Source organism: Caloenas nicobarica, chromosome 1, assembly GCF_036013445.1.
Source record: "Caloenas nicobarica isolate bCalNic1 chromosome 1, bCalNic1.hap1, whole genome shotgun sequence".
In the NCBI taxonomy this organism is placed as follows: Eukaryota; Metazoa; Chordata; class Aves; order Columbiformes; family Columbidae; genus Caloenas; species Caloenas nicobarica.
This window is the reverse complement of record NC_088245.1, coordinates 172046545-172059885: the sequence shown is the minus strand read 5'-3', so window position 1 is coordinate 172059885 and position 13341 is coordinate 172046545. Positions and strand designations below refer to the sequence as shown.

Here is a 13341-nt window from a genome sequence, read left to right as displayed (position 1 = left end):
AAGGCTTTTGTGAAACTTACTTGTAATTTTGAGCATGCTCCACTCTCTAAAACCGTGTTTCTGATCGAAGGCTGCCCTGGAAAGGACAGGATGGGCATGAGCAACTCCAGACGCGCTTCCCAAAAGACATGGGGTATCCCCGGTAATGGACATTTCAGTAGCAAGCTGCTATCCCGTTCTCTCTGTCGCGGATGGAGGGGGCTGCAAGAGTTAACATCCTTGGAAACCTAGGAGTGCGTATTTATTTCTCCAGGTCTGGGTGCAACATCTGGGAAAGCATTTTGGGGCGGAACGGGAGTAGAAAGGTGTTTTTCGCCTTCATGCCACTGCAGGGCTACACACGGTAGACCACAATCGTGCCTGAGACCTTAGATGAACTGTAGTTCTTTGGAGGTAGAATATTAAGTACTAAATGGTTTACTTAGGGAAAATTTAGTTCTGCATAATGAAATCATCATTATTCCCTCGTGCCACACACAGACAAAACACATATGCACCCCATATTTATGAAGTCAAGGGGCACTGTTGCAAATATTTTTCATAACCTAGAGACTGAGAGCAATCACAGAGGCAATTAGACTTTGCTTTCCCATCAAAGTGCCTTGGAATAACCATGTGGGCGCTCTTCCATATCGGCACAGCATCAGACCTACAATGCAGAGGAATGACTCCCCGTGTGTAAGGTGAATTCAGAGCTCGTGAAATGTGCCAGAAATGAAATCATTTAACTTTCCACAGAGCGGCTACTGGAAGGGAACTGGATGTACAAGCTCCTTGCGGGATGGATACCTGCCCGTAAGTAGCTGGACTCAGACAACTATCTCACAACATCCAGAGGTTCTCAGTTCTGAACATCACCTGACTGGGCTGCGGTGGCATTGGTGAGTCCGGCTTTACACGCTGGTACATATTGAACCAGCAGACATCTGCTTTTAAATATATTACTGTCCTGGAATCTGAACCCAGTCACATCAATGGGAACAGGCTCAGGCTTCAGCAGCCCCATTTATTAAATAATCTGTTTATCTTCTAAATAGAAGCTGCGTGAAGAAAGAGCAGAAAAGCTAGAAGTGAAGACTTCCATGAAATATACTAGTTTCCACATTGGAAAGCTCTGCTGTTTATTTAAACTGGCAGTAAATTTTAAACACTAAAAGAAAGTATTTCTTAAAAAATAAAAGCATCACCCAATACAAACAGAACCTCCTATTTTATTTAAAGCAAATTAATTTTTCAGTTGGGTTTGTTTGTCTAAATTCCCAGTTTCTGAACAGCATGTGAACCTGCTGTTGCAGCTTTTTTCGCCTGGCAGATTTAGATGGAGGAGGGAGAGCTCTGGGACAAGGGCCTACGGAGCACGTAGGACATGAGAAAAATAAAAGCTGGGCTTATGAAGAGCAAGTCTGGAGGGCAGGTGACAAAGAGGTGTTAATTTTAAAGTAGGCCAAGAATCTACACAGTTCAAGTCAAATTCAGGACTATTTAAAATATGCTGCTTCCTCCCAGTATTTGTCTAACGAAAGGATTACAAACCTGTAAATATCTCTTTGGAACTTATAGCTAGCAAAAGACATTGAACAGACCTTAAGAAAACAACAGGTAATGAATGGCTTTTTAACACCTACAGAGCAAAAATAACTTTTTTGGTACCTCTGACTTCTTAAGCTTGCTATGAAACTGCTCAAAGGAAAATGTGAACAAAGACTAACGACAGGGGCCCTTTCATATTAAAATAATCTATGGAGCAACAGCGAGTGAGAAGAATGCGATGTCTGAAAAAGTACAGACTACATAAAACACCCGTGTACTCACTAGCCCTCTCTCTTTTCTAGGGTGGTGCCTCAACCCAGCTATAAAGGAACATCCTGGGGAGGAAATGCTGTCATTTTCTCAGGTACAAAACCACATTTCTGAGATGTTTACTGTCTCCACGTAACGCCGCTGAAGACCCCCTGACACTGACAAATAGGCTTCATTACATCTGTGGCAAAGGTATTTGCTCTCATCTCTCAGGAATGATACAGGCGTTGATCAAGGACAAAGCTCCAAACACTAAAAAAAATCCATTTGGCCTGGGGGCTATTCAGCCTGCGCAGCAGCACCCACAAGGGCGATTCAGACCCGGTGCTGGTTGGGGCTCAGGGGTGAAAAGCAGCAGCCGCAGCCCAGAATCTGAGCCCCCCAAAGGTGTTTTGGTTACAGCCCTTGCCCTCCTCCACCCCTCGGAGGCGGGAGCAAAGCCACAGCTGTGGCTATACGATGCCCTTTGCTCACAGACTAAATCCATTCCCACTTCACTCCAACTGGAAAGTCCCAGGTTTCTGCTGACATTGACCTCAGAAAGTCACTCTGCCACGTTCCTGCAGGAATCAGTAACTACTGACCAAAATAAGGTTGCACAGAAATACACAATGCTGATTACTTTTACAATAAAATCCTATGGAGGTGAGAGAGAGCAATCTCTTCCATATCAGACACTGTAAAATGATGTCCCACCTTTAAGCAAGCATCTTCTTTCTTTATTGACTTCTTCAGGATGATTCACACAATGTTTTAAATTCCTTGGGCTTTTCCATACGGTAAGAGGGTAGCCACAATGAGCTACATCTAGATTTAGCTGTGGGCAATTTTAGATGTGAAATCCAAGACAAACAAAATCTCCCTTTAAATGACTATGTGGTTGGTTAGATTTCTCAGGTCACAGTCCCCATGCCAGTCACCACTGTGGGACACATTCACACCACCCAGTGTACTCTGCATACTTAGAAAAAAGAGAAGAGCTTTAAAACTCCTCCACATCCATTATACACGTTTCAAGTCTCTGTTTTCTTTACCAGGCCCCCTAACAGACAGTGTAATTTGCCTCTTCAATTTACATAACGTGCCTCAAATTTACATGCTCTCCCTATTTAAGAAGCGACAGATGATGCCTATGAAAACTGGGTCATGATATGCAAAGGTTAGCTTTGGTACCAGCAGGCCCACGGTTCAGGCTAAAACAGAACATTGCACACTAGGATCTGCAGACTGAGGAGCCTGTGGATGCAAAATGAAAGTGGTTTTCAGGCCCATGGTCGGTCGGTGGGACAATTTGTCTATGACCAGGTGTGTGTGACAGGTGTGACACGTGTGCCCTGGGACGTCACCCACCGCCAGCAGCCACTGCCCCGCGGCGTCTCTGTGCGCAGCCAGAACTCGCCATCTTCTGATAATCCTGCTTTTCATTATTCAACGCATTAACAAGGCAACTGAAACCAGCATGAACAAAAAAGGGCTTGTGTGCTTTTCATACGATCATTGTCATCTATCCAAAAGGTGTTTTCCTTTTCTAATGTCTCTTGCACTGTTACGGCAAGTAGCCCAAAGGGTCCTGGATGTTTGCTCTTGTTTTCCCTCTTCTCTCTGCCTAGAACAGACTCCCCTGTCCTCTCGTCTTTCCATACACACCCTTTATCCACAACTATCATGCTGATTGAGGCTATAATGAAAGGTATTATTTCAGCCCAGAGTTTATTGCCTTGCATTTGACCTGATAAACGGCATGACCAAAAGGCTTTGTCCTGCTACCTTTACCATATCTAGCTTACAAACCTATTTTCATTATAGTTACAGATGACTGAAAAACAATGACAAGTCAAGGAAAATTTTGCAGGGAAACTGCAAACATTTTTAACTACTTTGTAACTTTCCACTGACATTTGTGAAACGTTCAGCCAGCTAGAGAGGAGGTCAAGATGCATGCCCTTAGTTTTACGGCATGAAAATATCTGCCTGCTTTATGCCAAAATAATGAAATTATTTAATGAATTTTACATTTTTCACAGACCCATGATTTCCAGTTTCACCAGCTTCACAGATCATTTATTAAAGTCTAGTTTTTACAACCAATATCAAGCCTCCCAACAGAGGGCACGATTTGACTCTTCGTTTTATATAAAGTATGTAAAATTTTCATGACCTCTCTTCAGAGAGAACAGTCTGCAGATCTTTCACAAACGAAGGCTAGTAGAAAAGGAAACAGCAATTCATTAAGATAAATTTAAATACTTTTAGAATGAAATTTTGATGGAGAAAAAAAACACAGTGGAAGGAACGAGTATCACTTAGTCTGCAATGCTCAGCTGTCCTACTGGAAGTGTTGATGGCAAATCTAGTACCGCCTAAAAGGCCTGAAATAGCCATTACGTATCATAAAATAACACTACCACTGCTTCTGTTTCCATCTTCAAGGTAAAAGCAGCAAACAGAAGCAGACGAGTCCTCTCGGGGAACAGGAGTTGCAGCTCTCCCCGCTCTCGGGGCTGACACCGGCACCTTCCCCCAGCGCAGTGCAGACACGCACAGACTGAGAATGCAACCCAGGGCTGCTGGCTTGCCTATATTAAAAGATCACTTGTTTGTAGAGTCACGCATCAGTAATTTTCTTTAAGTTCACTGAAGCAGAAACTAACTCAACGCAAGTCCGAGTGAGCCAATTTCTCACAGTTTCTCCTTGCGGAAAGAGTTGATAAACCTGAGCTGCGGGATTGCCCGCGAGCCTCGCAGGCTCTCCATCACACCCGATACCTCCCGATAGCTCCATTTGACAGTTTGGCAAAACAACAAGAAGAAGCTGATACTAGAAAGAGAAACTGAATACCAGTGCTTGAGATTTACGAAATGCTCTGAGGATTCCAGGTTTCACCTGCAGTTTTTCTGGCTTGGAGAGGTGATGTGTGATTCAAGCTCGCCCTCCAGTGGATGTCATGCCCACACCAGTACATCCAGTTTTGAGGACATCGGTGAGAAGTACTGGGGAGCCAGATGATAGTATACTTAAAAAACCTAGGAGTTACTCAAAGATAATTAAATGCAACTGTTACCGTCTGCAATATTTTGTTTCCTTTTTTAATTACATGTAAAAGAAGCATAACTTCCAACCAACCAAGTTGTTCATCCTGTCAATATATCGCATTGTTTTTCCTCCTATATCCAAACAACTGCGAATGTTTTAGTGGCTATGCATATACAGTCAATGAAAAAAAAATATATATAGCTCTCAAACATATCCTGCTTAGCTAAATGACTGTCAGCAAGATCAACCGGTCTAAAAAAAAAAAAAAAAGTCCAGATTATGCAATGCTGAGTTTCTGTGATCTTTTCTCAGAAAGTTTCCTACTGAAACTTGCTCACCCTTGCGTGCATTGCTGTCATACTTCATTTATACTTATCCAACATTGCACACTAATTACTGTGGATCATATGTGAATAATTAACTTCTTTTGCCTGAAGCAAAAGTAAAGGCCAAGACAAAAAATGTAAGATGAGATTATTAAATAGAGTATGCTCATGGCCAATGCTATATCTATATACCAGCTTCTTACCAAGACCTGAGAAGTGTTCTGTAAAACACATTTAACAGCACAATAATTTTCTCACTGGATCCATTGGCTAAGTTCAGTGCTCACCTTCTCTCTAGACTACACGTCTTACATTGCAGCAGGCGTGAAAACATGACAACATAAAACAGTTAACAGGTGACCATTTAATGAAGGTTTTTGATTTCATGCTATCTTTCTTTTCTCCCTCAAGGAATAAACCAGCATCCAACATGACGGCAAAATACTCCAGGCAGCTGCCTTTGGGGTGGAGATTCCTTTCAGTCAGCTAACAGGGAGGTATCCGGGCTTCCTCTGTAGTCAGCAGTCAAAGAGAGATGCACCTTCACAAGCCAGTCCCTGTGTCTACCTGGAGAGGGAATAATGTGCCTCAGAGGTGCCAATCCCTCTTCTCTGACTACCCAGAGATCCCAGACAGATACCACAGCCCAGGCACCCAGCTGCCAGCGAACCAAGGCTGAGGAGATGGATCCTACGATTACAGCAGGTACAGAAACTCCCTGCGTGCTGCTGGAGAGTTACAGCTGCAAAAGCCCTAATTACCAACATCACTTCAAGCCTACAGTGCCTCGGTTTGAGCACCCGAAGTGCACAGCATGAGATCCAGCAGTGCAGACTATCTAATGCTGACCTGTGTGCGTTACCCACAAGCGCTGGTCTGCCATGAGGTCGCTAATGATTTACAGACTCATGGCAAATGTGATGCTTAGTGATTTAAAATGCCACGGCAGAGAAGAGCCATCTGTATTTCTGGGCTAACTTGGGTGTGACATTTCTGAGGTTGTTCACATCTGGTTTTGTAACTCAGCTCCTGACACAGTGCTCGCTTACACTCCTGGACTGGCAGGCTAGAAAAGAGTGACCTCTGTGGTACAAGCACGTAAGTGGTATTGTGGGTTCGAACCAAAAAGTCTGCTGGTTTCATGCTTTTGCTGGGCTCTCTGCCTTCTAATCTGCTACAGCGAGCTAACGCTCAAAGGGTGATACAGGCAAGAACAGGGAAATGACTTAGAAGTCATGGAAGGGAGAAGGAAAGGGACAGAGTAGTGTTAGATGGGGACAAAAGAAGCAAAACATGAATGACAGAGAACGAGATGAAAGGGTAAGGGTATATAAAATATTGGAAGGCTAGGGGTGAAAGACTACACTGAAGATGGGAAAGAATAAGGAAGAAGAAAAAAGAATTAAGAAAAGACATGATAAATTAAGATAAAGGAGAAAGCACAAGCATTAATGGGAAGATATGAAGAAACTAGAATACCTGGCCTGGAGGGAAATGAAATGAAATTCCCAGGTCACCAGAACTTTTCTGCTGTTCAAGGAAGGGACTCTTACCTTACAGAAATTGGTTTAGTAGGGATACTAGGACTGAGCCTTGTTCAGTATTCCTCTCAACAAAAGTCTGACCAACCAAAAGACACATTGGAAAGAGTGATGGAGACGTGACCTCATTTGAAATAGAGGAGGCATCACTTAATTTTTTTAAAAAATATTTCATACTCTTTAGAGTACATCACACCACAGAAAGTGCCAGCAGATCCTCAGCAAACAACATTGTGCTACATGCTGGATAAACACCATATTTTCTCCAAGGAGTTACAAGAACGCTGAAGTACATTAAAAGCAGAGAGATCAATACATTTAATTTAAGCAAATCAGAAGCAGAGTAAGGAACAGTACTGAAACTGAGAGTGTTCTGTCCACTGCCTTTCTAGCCATCCAAGCGATCCTCTTTTAAATTGTTCTTGATGACTTCAAATTGCCGCTCCTGAGTTTATCCACAATAAAATTACAACTACACATCATTGTGATACTGTTGTGGGTGTCTATTACAGGCCACCAGATCAGGATGAGGGAGTTGACGAGGCCTTCTATGGGCAGCTGAGACCAGCATCTCAATTACAGGCCCTGGTTGTCGTGGGGGATTTTAACTTCCCTGGTGTTTGCTGGAAGGACTACTCAGGCAGCCAGCCTCAGTCTAGGAGGTTCCTCCAGTGCATCGATGACAACTTTCTGATGCAAATGGTGGAGGAGCCAACTAGAAGAGGTGTGCTGCTGGATCTCCTTCTCACTAACAAGGAGGGTCTGGTTGAAGCAGTGAAGGTGGGGGGCTGCCCTGGCTGCAGCGACCATGAGACGGTGGAGTTCAGGATCTCATGTGGCAGGAACAGAATACCAAGCAGAATTGCAGCCCTGGACTTCAGTAGGGCCAACTTTGGCCTTTCAAGCAATTGCTAGGGGAAATCCCGTGGGCAAGGCTGCTTGAAGGTAAAGGGGCCCAAGATAGTTGGTTAGCATTCAGGGACTGCTTCTTCCAAGCTCAAGATCAGAGCATCCCAACACGTAGGAAGTCAAGGAGGGGAGCCAGGAGACCTGCGTGGTTAAACAGGGAACTGCTGGGCAAACTCAAGCGGAAGAGGAGAGTTTACAAATCATGGAAGGAGGGGCTGGCCACTTGGGAAGAATACAAGGCTGTTGTCAGAGGATGTACAGAGGTAACTAGGAAAGTTAAGGCCTCCTTAGAATTAAACCTCACGAGACGGGTCAAGGACAACAAAAAGAGCTTCTTCAAATACACGGCAGATAAAACTAACACCAGAGGCAATATAGGCCCACTGATGAATGGGGTGGGTGCTCTGGTGACAGAAGATACGGAGAAGGCACAGTTACTGAATGCCTTCTTTGTCTCTGTCTACTCTGCCGGAGGCTGTCCTGAGGAGCCCCGTACCCCTGAGGCCCCAGAGGAAGGCAGGGCAATGGAGGAGTCTGCCTTATTTGATGAGGACTGGGTTAAGGACCAGTTAAGCAATCTGGACATCCATAAATCCATGAGCCCTGATGGGATGCACTCGTGGGTGCTGAGGGAGCTGGCTGAAGTTATTGCTGGACCACTCTTCATCATTTTTGCTAAGTCGTGGGAAACGGGAGAGGTGCCTGAGGACTGGAGGAAAGCAAATGTCACTCCGGTCTTCAAAAAGGGCAAGAAGGAGGACCCGGGCAACTACAGACCGGTCAGCCTCACCTCCATCCCTGGAAAGGTGATGGAACACCTTATCCTTGGTGCTGTCTCAAGGCATATCAAGGATAAGAGGGTCATCGGGGCAGTCAACATGGCCTCACCAAGAGGAAGTTGTGCTTGACCAACCTCATAGCCTTTTATGATGACATAATCAGGTGGATAAATGATAGCAAAGCAGTGGATGTGGTCTGTCTTGACTTCAGTAAAGCATTTGACACCGTCTCCCACAGCATCCTTGCTGCTAAACTGAGGAAGTGTGGACTGGATGATCAGGTAGTGAGGTGGACTGTGAACTGGCTGAAGGAAAGAAGCCAGAGAGTCATGGTCAATGGGGCGGAGTCTGGTTGGAGGCCTGTATCTAGTGGAGTGCCTCAAGGGTTGGTACTGGGGCCAGTATTGTTCAATATATTGATCAATGACTTGAATGAGGGAATAGAGTACACTGTCAGCAAGTTTGCTGATGACACCAAATTGGGAGGAATGGCTGACATGCCAGAAGGCTGTGCTGCCATCCAGCGAGACCTGGACAGGCTGGACAGTTGGGCGGGGAACAATTTAATGAAATATAACAAGGGCAAGTGTAGAGTCTTGCATCTGGGGAGGAACAACCTCAGGTTCCAGTATAAGTTGGGGAACGACCTGTTAGAGAGCAGTGTAGGGGAAAGGGACCTGGGAGTCCTGGTGGACAGCAGGATGACCATGAGCCAGCACTGTGCCCTTGTGGCCAAGAAGGCCAATGGCATCCTGGGGTGTATTAGAAGGGGGGTGGTCAGTAGGTCGAGAGAGGTTCTCCTTCCCCTCTACTCTGCCCTGGTGAGACCTCATCTGGAATATTGTGTCTAGTTCTGGGCCCCTCAGTTCAAGGAGGACAGGGAACTGCTGGAGAGAGTCCAGCACAGGGCAACAAAGATGATTAAGGGAGTGGAGCATCTCCCTTATAAGGAAAGGCTGAGGGAGCTGGGTCTCTTTAGCTTGCCGAAGAGGAGACTGAGGGGTGACCTCATTCATGTTTATAAATATATAAAGGGTGGGTGTCACGAGGATGGAGGCAGGCTCTTCTTGGTGACAACCAACGATAGGACAAGGGGCAATGGGTGCAAGCTGGAACACAAAAGGTTCCACTTAAATTTGAGAAGAAACTTCTTCTCAGTGAGGGCGACAGAACACTGGAACAGGCTGCCCAGGGAGGTTGTGGAGTCTCCTTCTCTGGAGACATTCAAAACCCGCCTGGACGCCTTCCTGTGTAACCTCATCTGGGTGTTCCTGCTCCGGTGGGGGGATTGGACTAGATGATCTTTTGATGTCCCTTCCAATCCCTAACATTATGTGATTCTGTGATTGCTTCAACTACCCTTACGTGCCTGCCATGTATACTAGTAACAGCCCATAAAGTTAATAAGTAGACCAGGAATTAAGTGTTACATATTATCATTACTGACTGGGACCTCCCTTGCACCTCTGTTGTAGGGACCTAGTGCAACATGCTCTCATAAAGCGACTGACTTCCCTCTGCAGTACGTGGCAGGTGCCTCTAAAAACCTCCAGAAAGAAATACTGAGCTCTGGAGTTTACACTTGAACTGAAGACATTTAGCAGAGCCTAGAATTCAAAGGCTACATCTGGAAAAGCACGTAGTAGCTCAATAGGAGCAGGTCTGTAGAGCAAAAAAAAATGGTGCTGAATATCCATGTCCACGTTATATGCTCTTCTTGAGGGTTTTCTTTGGACTAGCTCTGGTTGGTCCCAAGCAATGACGACCCTTTGTTCATTGAAGCACAGTAGGTGTGTTCCTGGAGGCCACTTTTCCGTTTAGTTTCATCTGAAAGGAGCCTGGTTTGTGCTGACACTGCTCGTGTGCTGCGAAATGGGGATGACAGGGAAGTTCAATTCAAAAGCGCACTCTTGATCTGCAGCAGGATGCCAATGCTGATGCACCCGCAGATATTTCTGTTATCCAGGTGTTGGCCTTTAGCTCTTAGTGTAGGATGACGAGTTCAATACATCCTAAATCAGGCAGAAAGGAACCTGCGTGTCTTAACTGTAGGACACAGTGCCAGCAAAGTCTTACCTGTGTGCGTCCTCCGGTGAGCCTTCAGGTGGGAACTTTTCGTGTACACCTTGTTGCATCCCTCGAAGTCACACCGATGGATGCGCCGCTTCCTGGAGTCTGGAGACTCGGACCTTCTCTGACGCCTTGTGCTCTCAATACTGAACGGTGAAATTGAACTAGAAAACAGAACAGAAGCAAAAAAATGAAGCAAGAGCATGGTGTATACCCTGGGCCCCAAAAGACCAGCTGTAATACATCACTGTGACAGAAGTGACTTTAACAATTAATTAAATATTTCCTCTTCTACAACATAGTCCACTGAAACAATTTGTGCTTGAACTACAGTGTATTTAGCGGTATGAAATAATGCAAGTCTTGATTTAGAAGTGCTTGTTGCCAGAGAAAACACCACAATCCTTAAATGCTGCTCCAATAATGTAATAGCCTGACTTCATCTGAACTTTATCTTTATTTCACGTGTCCAGATATAAGCTCACTGAACCCTGCTTTCCAAACAATGTTATATATAGACTCCATTTTATATATAGGCTTCTCTTTGACAAGTTTAAATAGATAACAATCCTGAAACGTTTTATGAAAAAGTGTTTCCAGTACCCAGGTCTGGACTACGGATCCTCGCATTTGGCCAAACACCTGTTGTTTGCTTGCATGCAGATTGCTAAGAGATCCATAACACCCGGCAGCAGCGATTTTTCCAATTCCTTACTTAACAATTCTCAATCTATCACCTGCAAGTCAATAAATTGTATTTCCTTTCAGACCACTGATATATAAAAAGTTTATTAGCACAAGGCCAGCAAACAATCCCCACAGAAACGCGAGTGCTCATCAGAGACACTCAATTTACAGCAACGTCCTAAGGCCTATCAGTTATCCCAATTTTAAGCAATTAAAAAAATAATGTTCATGTTGCTTGAGTTTCTAAACACAGCGTGTACCAAGTCTAATACTCGAAGAAAGCCTGCTACAACAAGGCACTTGCCTTGGTTAGATAAACTTGGGTCATAAAGTATTATCAACGTGGTATGCCAAGATCCAAATCCCCATCAACTTCCATTAATTATATTTATTCAGCTATACATCATTACTAATTGATCTGCTTATCAACCCCATTATGGTTACACTGCACAGTTATAGAAGCCGGTTTAGCTACTTTAAGTACGGGAACAACATTGGCATTCATCAGGTTTCTGGGGCTTCCCCCACACTCCTGGGTTTACTGACATTCAAGGTAAATGAGACTTGTCAGCCAGCTCTTCTAAATTCTTGCGATGCAAGTTCCCGGTTCTCCTGAAAGAATTTGTAACTGTCAAATGAAAATGGATTGGAGGAAAAGAAACTGGATCTGATCAGGAAAAGAAGTAAGCAGGAACCTTTGGGGAAGCTAAGGTAGTAAGAAAGGCATTTGAAAGCAGCACTGACGTTGATGCATCTGCTGTGAAGCTCCTGTGTCAATACCAATCTCCAGCCTTCTCTTACAATAGCCCCTGCTGTCACAGCTGTGGCTGTTCTGGCACAAACTTCACTTTTAGAGATTGCTGGAATTTGCTGAGGACTATTTATATCAGGTTAAAGCTTTGCATAGAGGATCTCGTACCATTAGCATGTGATTTCACTGATGTTCCAATTCACTGCACTACAAAATTTTCGGCCTTGAATTCATGGTTGTTCAATTATGCATTTTTCTTTCTGTTTAAATATTTTTACAGTTCAACCCTAATTTAAAGTACCATTTAAAAAAAAATGGAGCACTCTCTTTCTGACAGCCCTCTTTTCTTCTTAACATTCGATATATATTCATATTCCACCTTCAGGCAGAGATTTTCCAGATTAGTTATTTTTGTTTATAATACAATGTGTGTAAATGGGCATGCGGGGTATTTCTGAAATGGAGGAAGAAATGGACAGAAGGCTGTTAACATCAACATTAACTAGCAAAAAGTTGTCCCCAGGAGAGTAAGACACATCAGCACTTTAACTATGTGACAGGAATACGGATATGTTTAGCCATCACAGAAATGGCTTAGGAATTGCATTTAAGCATCTGCATCTCAAGGCAAATAAAGGTCTTGGCTTAAATGATTCACCGATAACAGTCTTGCTACTCCTTTGGTTTTTTTTTAAACATCCCACCAGCTAAAATAAAAAGCAAACATGTCAACCAAATCTTAAAGCTCAGTACCAAAGGTACAAAATCCAGTGCTCAAACCAGGAAATCTTTTATCTTTAAAAATAAATATTTGTGTATCATTTTTGCTCTATGTGATTTACAAGCCGTCTTAAAAGCCTATTTTGTAACAGGGCGTTCAGATCCTGGATAGTACAGCTCATTTAGATGAGAGGAGGATCAAGCTTATAGTGCTGCTGCAATTTCCAGCTCCGAGATAAAACAAACCTTGAGCAGGATCAACACCTCGTAAAAAGCTGTTTGTCACGTACAAGAAAATGACCTCACTGCCAGGAACTGCTCTGTGCAGACACACTCACCGGTGGAAAAGGAGCCAGATCCCACCTGATACCACCAGCCTTGTTTCAGCCTTATAAAAGCTGTGTGATTTTTGTAAATGGAGATACCACGGGAAGCCCTAAAAAGAGCACGAGGCGCTTTTTTGAGCTTCCTGAGGTTAGTCCCTCTTCCAGGAATTTCCAGGTGATTTGCTGATGTTCTTTCCCTTGGTCATGCAGCAGTAAAGGGACACTCTTCTCTTTCTGAAGCAAATTCTACAAAATACCACACCGACCAGACAGAGAGACATAAAAAAAGTCCTCAAACCCGTGTTTTGTGCCCTTTAAAGGCCACGGGTGTTCTGCCAGGTGGCTCCGGTCAGCACAGGGCTCCAGCAACTACTGTTTGATGGCACCATGGTGTACAA

The 13341-nt window shown here is 44.2% G+C and overlaps 1 protein-coding gene across 7 annotated transcripts in view; it reads right to left on the bottom strand.

Moving 5' to 3' along the window:
- Positions 1-13341, bottom strand: part of KLF12 (KLF transcription factor 12) — a 261886-nt gene that overhangs the window by 17429 nt on the left and 231116 nt on the right. For all 7 annotated transcript variants that reach the window (XM_065630125.1, XM_065630116.1, XM_065630098.1 and 4 more), the window contains one exon: positions 10466-10623. In XM_065630125.1, the coding sequence (XP_065486197.1) occupies positions 10466-10623 (158 nt within the window). The remainder of the gene's footprint in view (positions 1-10465; positions 10624-13341) is intronic.